Source organism: Grus americana, chromosome 5 (genome assembly GCF_028858705.1).
Source record: "Grus americana isolate bGruAme1 chromosome 5, bGruAme1.mat, whole genome shotgun sequence".
Classification (NCBI taxonomy): Eukaryota; Metazoa; Chordata; class Aves; order Gruiformes; family Gruidae; genus Grus; species Grus americana.
The window spans coordinates 11,723,992-11,745,183 of NC_072856.1; the positions used below are offsets into that span (position 1 = coordinate 11,723,992).

Genomic DNA, 21,192 nt, shown 5'->3' on the forward strand with positions numbered 1-21,192 from the left:
GCTACACTTAATTCATGTCACGGACCAACCTAATATACATAATACAGAGAAACCCACTCAGGGAAATATGTTTTCCCACGTAGTAATCTTATTGTAAAGAGAGGTTCAGTGTAGGAGAAATCTCCCTTTTGCTGAGAAATCCAAGAGCCTTGAAGCAGTGTGAGGCCAGCATGTGTCTACCACAGAATGGAAAGGTTTCCAAAACCCACAGCCAGAGACTGCAGACCCCGTGATCTGCGGTCACCTGTTCTACTGCGGTACCAGCAAAACTCAGGACATAGCTGCTGGTTCAGTGGCTTTGTGATCATAACAACCCAGTTGCGGGAAGGACAGGATGCAAGTATTGAATTGTCTCTTTCATAAGCTTCTGTACAGGCTACCTGGGCCTCGGAGCCGAGTGTCTAGGAATTGGGAGGATCACTCCTCTCCTTCCGGACAATTTGGCAAGGACTCATTGGGTCAGGACTGCGGCAGTGTGTCTCCCCTTGGCAGTGCCTTAGCACGGCTTTTCCTCTGTCGAGGGCATGGGCCATCATTCCCTGGGAAGGAGGGGAGGAGCAGGGAGGGATCAGTTGATTCCTAAACCACTATTTCTCCAGTGCATACCCCTGCACTTCTAGGGAGGATCTGGTCCTAGAGGGCCCATGTGAGGACACAGATTTGTGCTTACAGGAGAATCAGCTCTGCATAGTAATCACTACATAGTTTATTGTACAATGTAATAATCCTTCTTAGTGTTTTTATTTATATGCAAATAAGGAGGCTGCTAACAGTAGTAATAATTGTTGTGTTAGAACAATTGAAAGGATGTCGTAAAATAAATTTACTTAAAAGAGTCCTGAAAGAACTGTATTATTTTTATTGTGAATATTCAGTGACTTAATTATGAGTGACTAAGGTGCCTAGTTTTCATATTAATTCTAATAGGCAAGACAGAGGGCTTTTTCTCTTCTTTAGGTCTGTGTCCTGCAGGTACTGTTACAGGATAATCTACTTCAGATAATAAAATAAAGCCTCCTAAGACAGGCAGAAAATGCAGGGGAAAATCTGTGACATAATCTGCCTTTCGTGATGAAGGAGGCTTAGCCTCACAGCCTAGCAACACCTCGGCAGCCTGAAGTTTAGTGTAGCTATTTTAGCTATTCACTGTGGTACTTGAAGGTCATTTAAACAACCTGGGTTTAGAGTCATTGGTTTTATTTTGCTGCTTTATCCACCTCATAAGCTGTTACTCAGAAAAGCTGAGCCTCTTCTAGGTAGCTGTTAAGGATTAAGTTTATATGCGAAGGCCTCAGAAATCAAGCCCTAATGAATGACAGTGTGGGGGGGTGTATTGTACTATTTGCACAATTAAGCAATATGCCTTTGCATATCACAGTATTTACCATTTCATTTGTTGCCAAGGTTTACAGCCTGATTTTTGCAAGGGGCACAATACGAAGTTGGCAGTGTTCTTAGTCATAAGAGAAATGAAGCTCACTCGGCTGAGCCCAGTAAGGCTTCCCACACAGCTAGGACAGTTGGAGTGGCATTAATGTCCTGCTTGACTTGAAAGTGATTTTCTGCTTTTTAAACAGCTTTATTTATTTGTTCCTAGTCTAGAAAGTCTTTTTAAAACTTAAGTAGTCATGGTAAGAAATCTTTGTGTACGGTTACTTCTAATATCCTTCCTCATTTCCACCTTTCCTTTAAAAAATGTCATTAGCACTAAAATTACATTCAGTGATGAAAACGTATCAGGTGATGCTTTTTCTTTGCCCTTTTCTTGGGGACCAGAAGAGCAGAAGAAAGGAGGAATCTCTGGGATGTGAACACTATTCCAGCCTGAGACACGTTTTAATTTTCTTTGCAGAGCTTTGTGAAATTTCTGATTTATTCATGAACACAGGCAGGATCAAAGCTACATTTTTTGCATGAGGTCGTAGTATACAGACTCTTCATTTAAATTCTAGGTGCTGACTTCTTGCTCTGAGTGTCATTTGCTGTCACCCTGCAAACAGTAGAGCCACTACTTCAAGGCACTTGGTGGACAGGAAAAGTGCCATTTCTATTAAGGTACATATCTTTCTCCACTTGCCTTGGAAGACTTAAAAATGTTTCAGGAAATAAATTTTCTTTTAGGATACAGTTGGGTTGGATAAAATTTCATGAGCTTCTGTCAGTCTCTACAGAGAGACCAACAATAAAGATTGAAAGAAATCAGTTGAAGTGATAGACTTTGTCGCTTGAAATACATCCTCTACAGCTAAGGAATAATGGTTTTACTTTTTGTAGGCTAGCGTATTGAAGGATTTGCTTTGATTTTGATGCTGTCCATTTAAAGAATCAGAAATTCTTTTCTTCAGCTTAATGGACTTAACTTGATTTAAGAGGGGAAATACTACCGAAGTTGGCAGGGTGAGAACAGAGTAACTTTCCTTTGTTCTCCATGGGACTGAGCACTCTGCACCAATCTGCACCTCTCACTCCGACCCACTGAGTAACCACACCAAAGGCCCTCATCTGTAAAAGCAGTTAGCACAAACTTAAAGTGAAATGCAAATGACACTTTGACCTTTTATAAAAAGAGAAAAGCTCAACTGTCGATGACAGAAATGACCAACAAAAAATGGCACAGATGCTTTCTGCTCTTTGTTTTCTTTGGTAGTTATCAGTTATGTCTGCATCATCAGTATGCAAACTAACTCATCCTTCATTAATATACTGTTGTGAACTTGGCTGTTAAGTCACATATGTCATTTAAAGAAATACTGGTGTATTTAAATAGTAAATGTGTGGCTACTAAACCTGGCAGATTTCATTTGTTATGCAGTAATTTATTAAAAATAATGCTACTGAGCATGAAAGTAGGCCATATATAATATTTGCCTGTAATTATAGACTGTATATGACATGAAAACCTGGGGCAAAAGCTCTGCAAACTTTAATAGTGTCAGTGTTTTACTCTGAAAAATGACTGATTCTAACCTGGGAAAGAACTACAGAAGTGTCCACTGAGCAGCTCAAATGGCAGAGCTTGGTAAGAGAACTGCTTGCCACTGAAATGACAGCACTAAATGTTCCACATATGGAAATGCACAATATACCTGCAAGTAATAAGCCTTCAAGAGAGAGTTCCCAGATGGCAGTATGTCACAATCTCAGCCATATGACAATTCCTGAAGCCGTGCGGGAGACTAAAAACTGAATTGTCTGTGCAAGTGTTGTACATCCGTGCTGAGTTTCTCTCGCATTTCTGTGTTTAAACAAAGTAAAATTTTTTTCCTTGTTTTGGTATTTGTGGACCTCTGCTGCACCGCAGAGATTTTTCTAACTAGTCTCTGTGTTAGAACATTGATAGTACTCCAGATAGCTAGTGCTGCTCATCTCATGGGTCGCCATACAGCATTCCTAACTAATTCACAAGTTTAAAAACACTCATAATAAGACTTCCAGAGTATAATTATTTAACACCAAGCACTGAGAGGTTAGGAGGTCAAGTGAGAGGTTTGCTGCTGCTGAAGGAACCACTAATAGGACTAGGTGAAACCTTCAGAGCTGCCCTTTTGTCAGAGAGCCATGAGAGACTATGGGATGTCCTAGGCTATTACTTCAACTTTAATTTGCATATTAATTTCGGCATTTTCAGTCTATTGTGACTTAAGTCTCTAATTGGATTCTTTATAGCTTTGCTTCAGCTACTCTGCTAGCCTAGACTACATGGAATGACAGGTAGCCCACCCTCCTGTAAAATATGGGATGATCTTAAAAATCTCAGTATGATGCAGCTTTCACTGTTTTACATTCTCTGAGTTCTACAGGATCTTTAGGTTCCAGCTTCACCTCAGTCTCAACAAGATGTTCCACTTGTGTTCTGACTTCAGCCTTTGTAGGGTAAAATCACTGTATGTCTTCATTTAGGTCAGTGTATCGATGCTGCTTGTTATGTATCACCTATAAACTTTGTCACACACAAAGAAAGAGGAGGAAAGACTCTCTTGGATCCTGACAGTTCATTTGGTTTCAGTGGAATTACATCAGACTTATTTTAGGTTTGCTGTGAATGAATCAAGCCCCATTCTTCTTGGTATGGGATTTACTCCTTTGCATGCTGTAGAAGCAGACTAAAAACTACTACGTTTGCTGAGACTTAAGACATTAAGAACAGTTGCTTTTGCATTTCAATTTGTCCTTTTCTCAAAGGTGCTTGCAAGATGGTCACTTTATAAACTTAAGTGTGGCTGGTGAACTAATGTGGGTGTTTTGTTTTGTGGGGAAAAATAAGTATGTCCCTGCTGGTAGCCTAAAGAAACAAACAAAAGATAATCAGACTTTCACTAACTAGCTTAGGTAGCAATGTGCTGCCTTTTTATTTTCCTTTTCTGTACTTAATGCCTCACTTTTATGTAGATGTTTTAATGTCTGTAGTTTATTGTCTTCAGCACCAAAATAAGTAACTTTAAGATGATTTTTCTTATACTTGCTTATGTTGGTGTCAGTGTGGTACCTCTGGAAACAAATCAAATGTATGCATGATCCTAAGAAGAATGGGTGAGATCTGGCTCATCTGAAATTAGAAGCAGATTTGTGATTGCTTTCAGTGGAGCCAGGAGAGGAAGTAGACACAGGGGTTAAGTAGTATCCATAGGGAGCTGGGGATTCCTCTCAAAGCTGTACATGTAAGTACTTTACCTTGTCCCCTTCACAAAATGCCAAAAGCTCACAGCACTTGCGGAAGCCAAGAGGAATTAAGGATCTCTGTATTCATAATCATTGCTCACTACCATGCAGGATTGAACATGAGAGGACTGGATTAAAAAAAACCAAACCAAAAAGAACCCCCAAACCCTTGAGATCAAGAGTATCTTAATGAAGAAGGTGTGGCACTTGCTTGTAATTTGCCTGACTTATTAGTTTGCAGACACAAATTTTATCACAGTTTAGAAAAAGGTGATAATAGTAGAAATAACAATTTCAACAAACATTCAGAAGGTTATACTACTAGGAAAAACACATACATTTTTTCTGAGAAGTGGTAAGCTTCCTGTCTCATTCCTGGCACTATTTTTTTTTATTGTTACGCTTATTATTGTAGTTCTAGGCATCCCAATAATGACCCAGAAATCTATTATATTAAGTTCTCTACAGCCTCATAATAAAAAGTACGCCCTTGACTTGAATAGCTAAGTCTACAAATAGAATATTAGGAATAGGAGATTGTGGCAGAGAGAAGGTAATGCTATGAGGTACTGACATAGCATTCTTGTGTAATGTTTTGGTACATCAGCAAAATTTTTGGGTTGGGGTTTTTTGGGGGGTTTTTGTTGTTGTGGGGGGTTTTTTTTTGAGATATATGGGTAAAAGGGAAATTCTGTGGAATGTGCAGAGGAAGGTAAGTTCCTTGGAACATGTCAGCATTACTACTCCTAGCTTCCAGGAATGTTTGCTTGAAAGATGTGACCAGTGAAGGCTGGCATCCTGATCTAATTAGGAGTTGGAAGATAACCTATTGATACTTGCGAGGCTGGCAAGTAAAGAGAGGAGGGGTTGAAAAGGGCTTTGAAAATGAAGACAAGCAGTTTGTGCAGCATGGAAAACAGAACAAGTGGAAGGATACTGCCTTCCTGAAAGGCAGCCTGAAAACCAAGTTTTCAGAAGCATTCAGGATGGATTTGAAGAGGGTATCAGTATTGACATCAGTGAGGGAAGCCAGCAAGGGTCATCTTTGAGTGAAAAAGCTGTATTTTAGAGATGTTCTGCAGGAAAAAAAAAGGCTGTATAACAAGATTTTATGACTTTGGAAGAGGTTCAAGGTGAAGATGTGCGTTATATAAGCGCATGATTACCTGGATGTGACTATGCCCGAAGTAATGTGAAGCACTTGGGTGTAGCTGTGAAAAAATAAAAATCTTCCTTTAAACCTGTTGATGCTGAGCTACCAAATGCTTATACACAGATGGCAGTGAACTAGCTCAGATTGTAATTTGGCCAGGAGGAGCCAGCTCTGGTGTAAAGCATGGACCAGCGCATCAGCATATGGGGACCATGGCTGAGTTCGTTTGCAGATGAGTATGTGCTGAAGAAGAAGAAAACAGGGTAAGAAAGACAAGGGATTCTCTTGGAATCCACAAAGAAAACGGTGAAGGGTAAAGAGGATTGGTGGGAGAGGGAGAAGAAAAATTCAGGTAGGACAAAGTCACAGGAGCCGTAGGACAGCATGGTTTTTTTAAAAAAGGACACGGTTGTCTACACTAGAATGGTTCTGATTTTTTTTTTTTGCATGGAAGAGTTGTAAAGATCTTGTGCAGAGATAAGAGCAAAACCAAAAGAAGCTTTAGGAAGTCATTCAAGTAAAGTTTTGATTTATCCAGGTCTTGTTAATTCTGTAGTTACTGGCATTAGGAAAACTATGGAATTAAGTACTGAAAGCATATATAAAAACGATTGACAGTTCTATTCAATTTTAAAAGTGGAGCTTAATTAAGAGGATTTTTAGTTGCTTGTTTTAAATAAAACCAAAGCAGAATACCAAAGTCGGCAACAGCAGAATTAGGTATTCCACTGCAATATAGGTTCATGAATTTAAATTAAAAAGTCTGGCAGCGAGTTCCTGTCTGTTTTCTATTAAAGTTATGTTAACATTTTTGTGTCTTTAAGCCTGTATTTATAGCATCACACCACATTATTTAAAGTTTCTGAGCACCTTGGCTTTATTGCTATCAAATATTGATTGTTGCTTAGAGTTCAGAAGTTAATTAGTGCACAGGCATGAAGAAGAGCAAGTTGGTCAGATCATCAGCATGCTGGTGGGTTAATTCAGTAGATACAAATCTAAACAATGCAGTGAAATGGTGAGTAATTTCCTTCTTAGATGTTTGACAATTTAAGTCTAAAATATGGTGTTACTACACTTGGTACAGTAGCTGTTTCTCAACTCATCAGTAAGACAAATTTCATAATAAATAGATCCTCAACATGGATAACATATGGTTATAATAGTTTTAAAGTTGTATCATCAGCTGAAAACCTACCTCAGAAAAATAATATGAATCTTCTTAGGGTTGTCCTATGGCTTATGGATGTAACTTTCTGTAATTCTCAGCCTGTGTTTTCATGCTTGTACTACTTCAGCAGTAAGTTTTTAGGGCAGCACAAGATGCAGCGATGTTGTTGATTATGGCTACAGGACAGCACAGCCTCTCTCTCCTGTCACTTCCTACGTGAATAGTAAATGGGAAAACACTTGATTTTTATCGTAGTGATGTATTTGTTTGTGTTATTCATAATGAACTTGGACTCTGTCGAGAGTTTTCTTATCAGGGTTGGAAAGTTCTTTCGTTCAGATGTGTTTATATCACAAGAAATGCTGGAATAAAAGTCAGGAACAATATAAATTGCCAAGTAACAGCCATGTTCACTAAGTCTGGATTTACTGGAATTCACCAAACTGCTCTTTAGCTCGAGCTGTAGTCAAGTATGAATCTGCTGTGAGACTTTAGACCTAATATGTTAATATATTCCTCCTGACAATAAATGACTTCACGGATTCATTTCAAGAAAAATACGGCTCAAAGATGGAATAAAGTAGTGGTGAATCAGGCTTTCTATCCCTCGTAGTTACTATGCCAAAAGCAGGGTAGCAAATAAATACTGCTGGTGCTGAGCATTAAGTTTGCTCATTATAAATGCAGAGTCATGTACCAGTCTCCAGCGTGATTTCATCTGGGAACATTGCCATAAGGATTACAAATGGCTTTCAGCCTGAAAATTGGTGTGTATTGCTTTAAACTTCCAGTGGGGAGTTGGCAATTTATCCTTCAGATAATCATCTTGTGTTAAGTTGAACATCTTACTGTAACTTTTTGCTACATGATAAACCAGCTCCTATGAATAATTTACTGCAACTGGCAACCCACTTCAGCTCTGAAGTCTTTATCAACTCTGGTGGCTTTTCAAAGTTTAATAATAATAAACTTGGAGCCAAAAACCTCATTGCACTTAAAGTCAGTGCAATTTCAGTGTTAATTGCAACGGGAATCACAATTTGACCTTTATGGCAAACTTCTCATGAATAGAAACTCTGCATAGCATCATTGTGAGGACAAAGCTGTGTGTTTGTGTCCAAGCAAGCAGAGCTCGCTTACCTTCCCTTGTACTCTACAGCATCATGGTTCTTTGTGCAGATTTTATTTCGTGTAGGTGTTTGAAATATTTTCACTGGGCAAAAGACTGGTTGAATTACCTAGGCCTTCATCGCTCACTCAAATGGCAGATTTAGGATGTGTTCTGTACTGCACCACTGCAGCACACACATAGGATGTGCGTATCCCACCAAAATTATCATTCTAGCCCTACAGGAAGCCTGCCACAGCAGTCCAGTTGGTATTTTTCTAGAAAGAACAGTGACACCTTTCAGTTTGCCAGGCCCTGACTGGCTGGCTGGCTGATGTGTACCAGTGAAGTCTGTCCTAAGCTTTTGGTCCGCTCCGTCTGGCGAGGCTGAGCCTCACTGCTCTTAAGAAGGAACTGAAGTACTAACAGGGGATTTTGCAAATTGTGCTTAGCACGATTCCCCCCGTGGAAACAAAGGTAGCCAAATCTTGTCAAATGATCCCTAACACCAGGAAATAAGTATCTGCTACATGTGTGTGCTAGGTTCAGTATGCATTATCTCAGTTCTAACCTTTTATAAAGCACAAACTCATTTTTTGTCCAATTTTGAGCATTCTTGTGCAGATCTGCTTTTTGCTATGCTCACTTATGCCCCCGGCACTTGCATGTGCTCTGCACATGTTTTTTCCCAGTGAGCAGAGGACAAACTCCTTGGCAGTTAGATGGCTGGCTCTGCAAGCGGTATTTCAAGATTACAGCTGAAAGCAGAATTTGTCTCGGATGAGGTAGGTGGAATAGAAGGGCAGAAGGACCCTTTGTTCTGAATGTGACAATTGAGATTTAGGGCAAACTGTGACTCCAGGCATGAACTCTCCTTTTTCCGTTCCATGCTGATTTCCTACATACATAAGATAGTAGAGGGATGAGGAGTCGCTGAATTCCCCAAAAGTGAGCAAGGGTATGGCTTGCTCTAATGGCAAATAAAGGGTGAAGCTGCTTCTCCTTTATTCTGGAGTTGGTCTGAGTAGCAGTGCTGCATACAACTTCTGTTTTCATCACAGTATTGTAAGTTTTCCTGATATTCAACATTTTCAGAAAACATTAGGCTTAGAATATGAAATAGCAAATTAGCTCACCTGAAATGCAGGTGGGGAAAACATTTAGGACACCAAATTTTCTCTAATAGTTCCTAGTCATTATGAAGATTTCTTGAGAATCCTAGGCTACACTGCTCTCAACTACCACTCATTTGTGTTTTCACCTTTTAGCTGTCTTTGTGTAGGACAAATGAATTTTGTTCTTAAAAAAAATTGTTTAGAAAAAATAACAAGTATGTCTTGACTGAATCTCACTCACCTTATGAAGATTTGAGAACCATTTTATTAGTTTTATTCATGTGATACCAATCTCAGTTTGCTTGTTTTATATTTTGTCTTAATGTGAATAATCATAGAGATTATTAGGTGGAGCAAATGGGACATTTCTAAGAAAATAAATTCAAGAAAGCTATGGAATAATTGGTCCTTTAGTTGGAAGATGCCATTTTACAGGCACAAGGCTATTTGCAGGCCAAGTTTCTCAGCAGGTTTGGTTTTTTTTTTTTTAAATTGACACAGTTTACACAAAACCCCACCTTTTACAGCCCAGAGGAAGATCAGTTATGAAGGCAATTAGTTATGAGACTGTTCTTTGAGAACACAAGTGTGTTGTTGACTCAGACACTTTGTGGATCACAAATCCTGCCTACAATTTTACAGTTTCTAACTGACAGTAATGCTGAATCCTTGTAATTTTACTTTTTGAGAAGATAAGTGCCTTTTGTCAAACCTAACTGATTTCCTGAACAAAGGTGCCCCCTTCCAGTTGCCCAGGAGACATAGTTGTACATCAATACTGTTACCATGAAAAAAATAGATGGTAAAGTGCTGTGGGCTAGAACAGACTAATGAAATGTAAGAAGGCTTATTTTGTTACAAAATAAGGGAGTCGTTTCGGCTTTTTTAATCCTGTGCTTTGGTACCGATATCCAAGCAAGGTTCTTTCTGTTGAAATTCAGTAGCTCCTCAGGGAGTACATACGTGATTGTGATGTGAAAATGTGTGGTTGTGTTTTGCTGAGGCTGCGTCTCCAGTGAAAGTGCAAAGGAACTTTGAATGCTGGAACTAAGCAAATGTTGGGCTATTGAGTCTCTAGTCCCTTGAACAAGGACTGCTGTGACAGTTGTTCTTGTAGCAGAAATGAAAGGTTCAAGTTCTGAGTAAAATTTTCGAAGTTACCCTAACAACTTCATAGTCCATAGTCAATATTCAGTCATTTGGGCTTCCAAGACAGTACTGGAGTGATTATTCAAAATCACTTTCCTAAATTACTGCAAGATTTCTATCCTGTTGTGTTACTTGATGGTGATGTTGCAATATTGTAGGAACAAATGTGTTGGTAAAAACGTGTTTTGCCTGTATCTTCTGAAGTGTTTTAAACTGAAGTGCCTCAGTTGTCCATTTTGTGCTGAAGTGGACTGCAAAACAGCTAGTGTACTTGTTGATGCTTGTTAAAAGCATCCTCTTGAAGTACTGCTGTGGGCATTTATTTAACAACTTAAATCAGAAGCACAAACTGGTTTTTATAGGGCTACACGTAAGATGATAAAACATAAGCATGGTTTTAATCTGTAAGATCATATTTTACCTGAAGGTCAATTTAAAATATGATCAATAAAAAGTCATATATGTGCATACCTTATAAATACACTATGAGTTGGTAGTTCAATTCATGTAACTCAGCTGGTTAGTCTCCTGTGGCCCACTCCAGAAAGGTAATTTGTGTACCATCTTTAAACAAAAAAAAAAAACAACAAAAACCCAAAACCCTAAACCACAAAAAACCCCCACAAAACCAAAATGGATGTCCTCCCTTCATCCTGACATAGTTACTATTGTGCACTCTCAGTGCAGGTACTGTTTCATTCTTGTCCATAGGTTGTAAGAAAAGTTTTCTGGCCAAGTGCAACACAAACCCATACCTCGCCCTTCGCTAGCATGCTGCTCAAGTAGAATTTGTAGAGGGTATGTGCTTTTGACGTGATCCCTCCATAAGAAAAACATAGTCAAATTACCAGGTTGTGCAATGTTTTCAATTCTGAAATAAGATATGGTATTATTGGATAAGATACTAAAATACTTATATAGAGAATAATTAAGTAATATCCATATTACTGGATAAGCAAAGCAACATCCTGAAAGAGCCTGGTTAGATGGACTAACTGCCACCATACCACAGTCTGTTTCAGTTTGAGCTTATTTTTACACGCCCCTTGCAAGCGGAAAGGTGCCTTTCCCAGTGCTGGGTGAGAATACAAGATTTCACACCTCTTTTTCTAAACTGGTACACAGTGAAGAATTAAGCGATATTAGCAGGTAGGGTGAGCTCTCTAAAGATAAGCCGCAACCTGCTAATTAAATCTATTCAGCCTAATTGCATTTGATTGTTCCATTTCTGTACAGTTTTGCCAACAAACAGAATTGAGTAATTCCCCCAGCCAGAGCCATCATTTCTGCTTCTGCCCAGAAGGATGCTCAGATTGAACCACTGCTGATTTGACATTCAAAAAAAGCTGGTGGAGTTGTACTATGACTTGAGCTTGCTTTATCAAGGAAGATGAAATGATTATGTGGAGCCTTCAGGCCAGTCTGTGAAAGGCTGAGGAGATAGCGCTAATAAAAACAGCTCAGCCCGGAGGGTCTGCAGGTACACCACTTCTTTTTGCACAAGCAGCCCTGAGCTATAGTGTACACTTCTTAGAGTTACAGCCAAGCCTGCTCATTTGTTTTCAGTGACTATGGATCGTTAAGAAAATTGAAAAATGCAAAACCCCTTGATTTTCTTCTACCATGTTTTCTGTGGCGACAGTGTGCTGAAAAAATGGAACTAACAAATCACTTCCTATTAGTAAAAAAATGCAAATAACTGACAATTTCCCTCTCATTTTTCTGATAATACTTTTAGGTAAGAGGCAAATGAGCTGCAACTAAATGTTCATCTGTAGAGTCAATGTGTCCTAATGATTCCCTTTAAAGATCATCTTGATCTTACTGCCTTGTTATATCACTACCTCAATCTCTCTCCAAAAAAAAGCATCTGGATAGATCTTAGACATATCTAAAATAGTTGCTGTTGGTCTGTCTAGAAAGTGCATTCTAAATGTTTATTGCTCTTCTAAAGCATCAGTTTTGTTTACAGGAATGTTAATTATCTAACAGATGGAGTCTGTTGGGGTGTGGTCTTGTTAGTCCTTCTGCAGTTCTTACAGTTTACAGTAACCAACCATTTTGGAAATGCGCTGTGCTAAGTTTTATTTATTTTTATTTATCTTTTATTTACCCTTCTCTTCTCCCGTAAAGCATGACTGAACCATTCAGCTTTTCTCCATTTCGACTCTTTAAAGCTAGACTCACCTCAGTTTAGCCAGCTCAGATTTCTGTTATTTCTGTGGGATGAAAAGAATGAAGCTTGACAAAGGGGGTCAAACCTTTGATCAGTGAAAATCATTAATGGCAACTTTGTTAACTTTTATGCAACTATGTCAGTTTACATTTGCTGCGATCTACCCTGGAAGTGTTCCAGGAGGGTAAACAGAGGATGTAGTCCTGCACAGAAACACAGTCATTTGTTTTGATCTGTATTTAATCCTTGCATTGACTGATTTCAGTATTCAAAGTTGCTTTTTTATATTAAGCTCCCAAATCTCTCCTCAGTCCTGGTTTGTTCTGTTTCTCTGCTTTCTCTCCTATTTGCAATTAATTTTTTATCAGAGTTTTCACAAATAAGAATACAGACATACAAAACAAGCTATAACATCAATAATGAAGAGATACCAGGAGATAGTACCGTCAACCTCTGGGAACAGAAAAGATTCTCAAATACACACAGCATAATATCCAGCCCCTCTTTGTTACAGACACACAGAATGGATGCAGTAAGATGACAGGGACATTAATTTGGTGCTTCTGCCCAGCTCTTGTCTGTTGTGACTCTGATACCATTGCAGTTGTCAAAGCCTTACACCTGCCCTTATTGGGTAAGGCTGCTAAAGCATGATGTTGCCATTTCATCTTTCTCATGGTCCTCTCAAGAAAAAGGTCTGATTTTAGCAAAATAAATTCTATTTGTGATTAGCAGACAGACAATCCCAATATAGTCCTGTGTTACCTTTGTAGGCTTATATGTAACCCGTTGCCTTCAAGAGGGCACATTATTGATGCTTACTGGCAAGCTCACCTTCCTTCCCTTTCTTTTTCTTTCTCCTAGAGAAACTTCCCACATATCTGTAGTCAAATAGAGTGGAAAGAATTTGTGTAATATTTTAGTCTCATGCCTTCAGTCATAAGTGTAATCACTGAGGCCTATGAGAGCACTCCTTTGCTACAAATTCAGCCAGTGTCTGGTTCCTTTTTCCAGTCTCTTGTGTCTGTGTGTATTGACATATACAAAATAAAATGAGAACAAATAGCCTGAAACACAGCCATTCTGTTCTCTCTCCTGCCATGTGTCTGTCACCAACTGCTAATAACTTTTTATTGTATATACTGGATTCTGGTTAGCTGCCTCAAATTTGTTTTTTAGCATTTGTTTGTAGAAAACCTTCATTTATCTTTCTATCTGTCGTATAAAAGATTGAGATCCTTCCTGCTGGACTGCTGTGCTGCTGTTCGCTTTCTTACCTCTCCAGTTAGGTATTATCCTCAGATGAAATAGTCTAATCAGAGTTGATGGCAAAACTCAAACTAACGCTGTTTCCTGCTAGAGGGTGTACATCTTGCTCTTTAAAGACCCATGGTACATGACCATAAGAAACAGAAGTAAAAAGTCACACCGTGAGACAACAATCAGTTTTGTTTGCATATTTCCTAAGTAGTTAACCAACATTTATTTGTTGGTAACGCTTAATTGTTAATTTAGAACAACTTTTAAAATGTTGTGTTACCTCCTGCATGAAAGGAAATAATTTAAAAGCCACTATGGGATCAGCGTACTGCTATTCAGCATATTTATGTTTGCTATTAGTTTTTTGTAAAAGTGCTGCTTCTGTCTAGAAGCCACAAATCTTGTTTGTGCTTCCTGTTGCAGAATGTTTATTACACAAGCAATCAGCAGCTCCATGTGGGTGTTCTGAGTCCCACTATCGACGATGATGACAACAGATGCCTGGTGGATGTGAACAGCAGGCCCAGGCTCATTGAATGCAATTATGCCAAAGCCAAGAGAATGAAGCTTTACTGGCAGTTTACTCAGGTAACTCTTACTCAGCAGACATTTCAGAAAGTTCAAAAGCTCTGTTTCAGAATCCAAAGCGTGCGTAATCTGTTCACTAACAGAAGAGAACCAGATTTATCCTTGCTTTCTTTGCACAGAGCCAGGAAGCTATGTTTACATTTGATCTCAATGTCAGCTACCTCGGGAGGTTATAAAACTTGTATTTTATTTTCTGAGTTCACGATAAATTACTTGTTTCTAAGGCAGAGTGACTGCTACAGAATTATCTCAAAAAAAAAAAGTTATTTTGGTAGACTCAAATGCAAAGTAACCTGTTTAGGAACAAGAAACAACGCTTTTTTGTCATCATTTGGTTTTTTTAGAAGTAGCAACTCTGAAAAGGGGGTAGTGGGTCACTGATGATAACATAAGCTACTTTTGCAGTTCCTTACTTAAAAAGGCTAATGCTTTTATGTATGTGTGTGTGAGAGAGAGATAAAAAGAAGTGCAAGTAAAGGCAGAGAAGTGATTTCACAGTGATGAGAATGATGGTAGGACACTGAGTCTAGGCCTGGTGTCCACACTTCATAACTGATTTAGAAATACAAGGGAGAACTATAAAGAAGCCACAAAAGTTCTGAGGCTAGAAAACACGCTCTGCAATATAGTGCTTATGGAGATCACTCTGTTCAGTTCAGCTAAGAGGAAGTGGCAAGGTGACTCAAAGTATATCAGTGTTTCCACAGAGGGACATAGGTTACTTATCCTGAAGACAAAACAGGTTCCAATGGTTGGAAGCTAATCAAATTTGGTCTTTTAAAGGAAGGTAAAATTTTCCTAAGGTAAGAATTAAGACATTGGAAGTTTACCATGTCAGGTACTGACATGTCAGTTGCTTAGGATAAATAAAATGAGATTACAATACTTTCTAAAACAAGTACCTGACTGAGCTTCCGTGAAAAATTTAACAGCTAGTACGAGTTTGATCGGTCACTGTGGCCATCTCTGCACTTGATTTTTGATACCGTTTTTAAAAAATATAATTAACATATTTATTTAAATATTATTTCAGTAACGTTTTAGTACAGTCCACCTATTTGGTGATTGCTCTGTATAACCCAACCCTTTGGTGACAATTAATGGTTTCTACTCAAGAATACTGCTGCTATTTTTTAATACTCATCATGTTAGATCTGATTTGGGTGGCAGCAGTAAAATGCATGGATAATTTAACTATTAGAAGCTTCAAAAATGATATTTAACTACTTTAGGTTTGTTTTCTGTCTGTATTTCCATTCCATGTTCCAAATACAATCTCCCAATGAAGGTGCAGTGCTGTTAAACTAGACTCTATGGACTGTACTTAAGTCTTCTACAAAGAAACTTCTGCCCAGGAGAAGTGAAAGCTAATTAGTTGTTTCCTTATGATAAATTAAGAAACAAATGAAATAATTCAAAGCTTGCTGTTCAGAAAGGATTTTGTTAACACCCAATGCAATTAAAATGCCATTATCTCTCAACATACTGCGTGGCGTACAGCCCCTTGTATGTTCTGTAAGTTAGAAGAAAGCTAATGAGAGTAATCAAGGCTTGCCAAGATCAACTGATGAACTCCATTTGAAATGCTCCTATTTAGTCTGGTGAATGGATGTGTTTCTTTGAATACACTGGAAGCTGTCTGTCTGGAAAGATTCTTTTTTATTACATTTTTAAAGCTCTGGTATTTATTTTCCATATTATGCAGTGAGCAGAACTGCTGAAAATAATCAGGACTGTAAGTATTGATGTTTATGTAGTCTTGAAGTCTGTGAAATATTAATTAAATGTAGATGCTGGCCATAGCTTTTTATAGCACCTTCCTTTGGCTGCAAGTATGCTTTGACATCTCTTTGGATTCTCTAGCCATTGAACAAGAATGTCTGATGATACAGATAATTAAAAATATAGCAGTGCAAGCAGAGAATTGTCTCAGGGAATGGGAACAAAACTTACAACCAGAGTACAATAAATCAATTGAACTAGATTTCCCTGACCAGCACAAAAATCAGTATTTGCCTTGCATTCCAGACATGTATCTTAAAATTTGAATGAGGAAATTTTCTCATTTTTCTGCCAAACACACTATATTCTGAGAGGCACCATGATAGTCTGTGGTGGGACATGGACTCCAGATTGCACAGCTTTTTGGAGAAAGGATTCTTCAGGTAACATTTTCCTCCTCCCTTGCATTGTTGAAATGTAATGATGAGAGAAATCCTTATGACAAAAGTGGAAAATAGGGGTCAACCTCAGCCAGTGGTCTTGCTTCTGTAGATCTGCTGTGAGAAGCAGAAAAGGCCTTGGCTCTGTGTAAGCACTGCTCAGCAGTAACGAAAACATCCCTGTGTTATCAATGCTCTTTTCAGCACAAATCAAAACACAGCCCCATACCAGCTACTATCAAGAAAATTAACTCTACCCCAGGCAAAACCAGCATACAGACACTCAGATGTCCACTGCTACCTTGCGCACAAAATAATGGTTTAATGGGCATTCATATGGAGGGAACTGCCACCAGTACTTCAAACTGTTTTCATTGTACATCACGCTGGCTGACTGGACAGAGGCCTTGGGAGATTGTGGTACCTTTCTGTACAGGACAAACTTGCATTGAGCATTCAAAGCTTGTACTGTGTGTTTGTATAATCAGGATCCATCTGAGCAAATTTCCATGCTCCACAGTTTTGTACAGCTGCCAAATGCAACGAGACCCAGTAAAATGTAAGCTTCAGTGACATTCTTCCTTCCAAGGCTTCTTCAAGTGTTTATAACTGTAATTATGTCAAATTATGTAAATTAGCCCTGAAAAGACACCCGTCAACTGGGTAGTGTTCAAGAATTTTATTGTTCAGGTTGTTTGTCAAGTCTTCTCTTAGGGACATGCTTATTTTGGGAGTAAGTTTATGCTGAAAAGTCTTCTAGGTGTTTGACAGTTCACCTAGTTCAGTCTGTCTCACCACTTTTTCATTTAATCAGAACAAAATTAAAACTTTATAGAAAAATAGTAAGTAATCACCAGAAATTACATGAGGCAGAGAAGATAGAATTACAAGAATTACATGGTAGTAAAATGGTCAGAATTTTACTAAAATATTAATTTAAACATGGTATCAAGGAGGCTGGCATCATGAACCATTAGGAAAGCAAAAGCTAACCTCAGCTGCCACCGAGTTCCCTTTATTTAGTACTAAACAATTAATCCTGCTCGCACCCTCTGAGCTCTCTCGGCAAGGAGCAGGTGTACATGCAGAGTGCTGGCAGGGGCAGTCTGCTCCCCCATGTAACCAAATGCTTGCAGGAAGCATCCAGTCCGCCTCACATGTGCGTGACAGTCACTGTTCACGTGCTCAGTAAAGCTGCTGGCCTTGGGACTGCCATAGTGATTGCGTTACATGGTCTGTTGTGTGACAGAGAAGGAAGAGGCTCTGACATGTAGGAGGTGGAGACCAATGCACCTGGACAGGTAACTCCTTGCAACATCTTTCAGTAGAAACTGCTTATGGCCAAAACCATGCTCTACTGAACTGACTATCTGATACTATCAAGTTTGTTCTGTGTACTAAGAAATACTACATTCTAAATGCTGCAGTCAGTTGTTTTTTTTTTCTGGAGGAGGTGTATTGGTTTGTTTTTTTAAGAAGTTTTTTAGTTTCCAGTTTTCTCAGGTTTATTGCTGATAGAAAGGCAGTTGTGACATAACGCCTGCCCTGAGTGAAATTCATCTCTATGTACACCACCTGGGTGACAGCAGGTCATCTAGAAAGTACACTTACAGCATGCAAGTACTCCTCCGGCAGCATAACAAAGGCAAAAGGAGGAAGTTGTTTTTCTGTAATTACTCTTTATCTTGAAGTGTCTTCATGTTTATATTTAGTTGGATAGGGATGGGACTGTCTGTTAGGCTTCTAACCAGACTAGCTATGCTGTCACTATTTGCTGTTGTGAGAAATGTGGCAGGTGAGGGCTCTGTGTAAAAGAGAGGCGTAAGAAAGGATACAAGGCAGAGCTAAAAACCTAAGAGATGAACCCTTGTAAGGCTGTTCCATGCTGAATTCTTTGCAGTACAGCAAGCTCTGTTAATTTAAGTAATTTAGCTTACAGTGTGGTTGCCATAGAAAGGTAAGAAGAGTGTGCATCGAGAGGGATGGAAACTCATCGCAGACCTCATGGGAGGGAGAGGCTGTGCAGAGCTGATGCTCAGCACTATCGTATACCCATGTCCACTAGCAGTCGCGTCTGCCTCCAATGCTGACATTGCTTTTACGTGTTATGGGGAATTGTGATGCTAGTCAGTGCTGGAGGTTTCCACAGGAAATCTGCCAGTTCAGAAGTGTTCAGAGGGGGTGCTTTATGCTATCCCAAGAAGCTTTAAATAAAATTTGTTGCTGACAACTGTAGCTACCATAAATATAATTTCCCAAATATCGTAGTAGGAATTGCTTTGGAAGGAAAAGGGAAGATATATGAGAGCAAACTAATTACTCAGTTGTTACAGTATTCCACAGATAAACATGAGGATTCAGATCTAATTTAAATAGGTATTAGATAATAGATAGATTAAATAGATATTCTGTGTAGCTATATAAAGAAAGAATAGACCTTAACATTACTGAAACCATTTACATCTTGTTCCTCCTACAGATTTTGGCCTTTGCCAGACAGTCATTCTGAATTAGTCTTACCTGCATTTACCTTATGAAATTAAAGGATGCGCAATACTACTGCTAGCTAGAACCATTACCACAACCACATCCCAAACAAGTAAGGGAATGCAGGGTGCAGGACTGCGTGGCAAGATTAAACTGGAGGCCTGTAAAGCAAGCAGAGAATCTCTGTATCAATTTCATATGCCCCCTTGCTGAGCAGACACAGTGCAGAAGTAGATGCTAACACCATTAAACAGTGGACAGTTTCCTTCTAATGTCCACTCCCGGTTTTCAACATAAGCCAAGGACATCGGTATACAAGAGGGATTAATTTCAGAAGAGCAGTGTGTCTAAGGGAACAATTGTCCCCATGAACTTCTTCAGATTCTTCCATTCTGAGAGCTGTGGGGTAGAAAAGCAGCATCATTAATTTATCAAGAATTTGAATTTATGCTCTACTTCTAACCCCAAAAGATGCAAATACACTCAATTTGTATTTGCAGTATAAGACATGCTGTACTGCTATACAGCTATATAATTATGCAGTGCTATCTGCCTGACAGCTCAGAACAGAAAGTGATTGTGAACCTGTCAAAAGAAATATAGATTTTGATCCTGCTGGAGAAATATAAAGAAAACCAGAACCCAATTATTCAATTAATTGAGCCAACAGACTAGGTTAAGTCCTTTATTTTTAGTGAGGCTATCTGATTTTTAAATAACCAGTGTTACCAAGGGTTCAGTTTTAAACCTCAGCCACAAAAGAGCACTCGCACTAGCCCCAGGGGCCCCACTGCAGTTTTGGTGTATGGGTCCAGTACATCAGCAGCACTTTCTTCTATACTCAGCTACTCTTTGCCCATCTTTCATCAAATATTACCCTAGCTTGCCTGTACTAAATATTTTTAACAAACTGGATAACTGCACAAGGTGTTACAGCTAGAGGACAAGGAACCTGAACCTTTGTTCTGCTTAGACATGAGAAAATGATAGTTAATGTTTTAATTTTCTTTTTGGTCTAGTAAATTTGTCCCTAATTCATGTGCAACTTAGCCAATATTCTTGTCATATTAAACACTTTTAAAAAAACAGATGTATTAGAGTGTTTGGTTTTTTGTGCTCCTTGAACTATGTCTTTTATATAAGCCTACAAACTTTTTAGTCCCATTTATGCAGAATGGAATTGTTTAAAGCATTTAGTCTTTCTCCATTTTGAATACTTGACTTCAACTTAAATATGAAAATGTATATGCAAAATACATGCATAAAAAAATTAAATACCACTATTACTATATAATTACTATATACTGTGTTTTAACAACTGGTGTTAAATTTGCTTGCAGTTATTGCTGTAGTTAGTGGTAAGCAAAATTTCCTTCTATAAGTTTAGTCTTCTATTTGGAGTAACTGTCTAGTAGCAAATTTTAATCTTTGCAAATTAGGTTTAGAACTTGCCAGCTAGAAAGTTTGCGTGTGAATACAGGAGTAAAACGAGCTTTTAGTGGGTGCATTTTAAGTCTTTTCCAGCATATCACATTATGCAGTATTTACTCTCCTGAGGACTACATTTAAGCTCCAAAGACACTTGTGCTGAATTAATTTAGAAGAAAGTTAACACATACCGATGTTTTTCCTTCGAAACAGATACGCTATTTGCATATTTTAGCATATAATTTTAAATACCACATTTATTTACAAAGAATTTATTTGTTATAGTTCCACCTGATTTTTCCTAATTTCAGATGTCCAGATAGGCTCCATCCAAAAATCACAGATGACAGCTGCTGCTGACAAGGTACCGCATGGCATTATAATGACAGGTGTGCAAAAGAATGATCAAATCCAGAATGCTTTCTACAACTTGACTGATAAGCAACACTTAGCAAATGAAGTGGCTGGGTTTCAGGAGATCTGAGGTCTGTTCTTGGCCCCTTCTTTGCATTACTGGACCAGTCACTTCTTGGGTTCTGCATTCCTCAGCTGCGAGATAGATGGATGTATTTTTACCTTTAGCATACCTCTTTTATTATTTCTAACTTCCCAGACAAAAACAAAACTCTGTCCTGATCAAGTAAGTAGAAGTTGTATCTTTAATTCCTGTGGAGACAAGAACAATATGTATGTAAGATGCTTAAGGTTTGGCTACCAAGTAACATCCTACATCCAA

At 38.6% G+C, this 21,192-nt stretch overlaps 1 protein-coding gene across 5 annotated transcripts in view; it reads left to right on the top strand.

The window, feature by feature from the left end:
• The window catches only part of GALNT18 (polypeptide N-acetylgalactosaminyltransferase 18), a 336,920-nt gene that overhangs the window by 305,135 nt on the left and 10,593 nt on the right, over nucleotides 1-21,192 (top strand). For all 5 annotated transcript variants that reach the window (XM_054827877.1, XM_054827880.1, XM_054827881.1 and 2 more), the window contains one exon: nucleotides 14,215-14,379. In XM_054827877.1, the coding sequence (XP_054683852.1) occupies nucleotides 14,215-14,379 (165 nt within the window). The remainder of the gene's footprint in view (nucleotides 1-14,214; nucleotides 14,380-21,192) is intronic.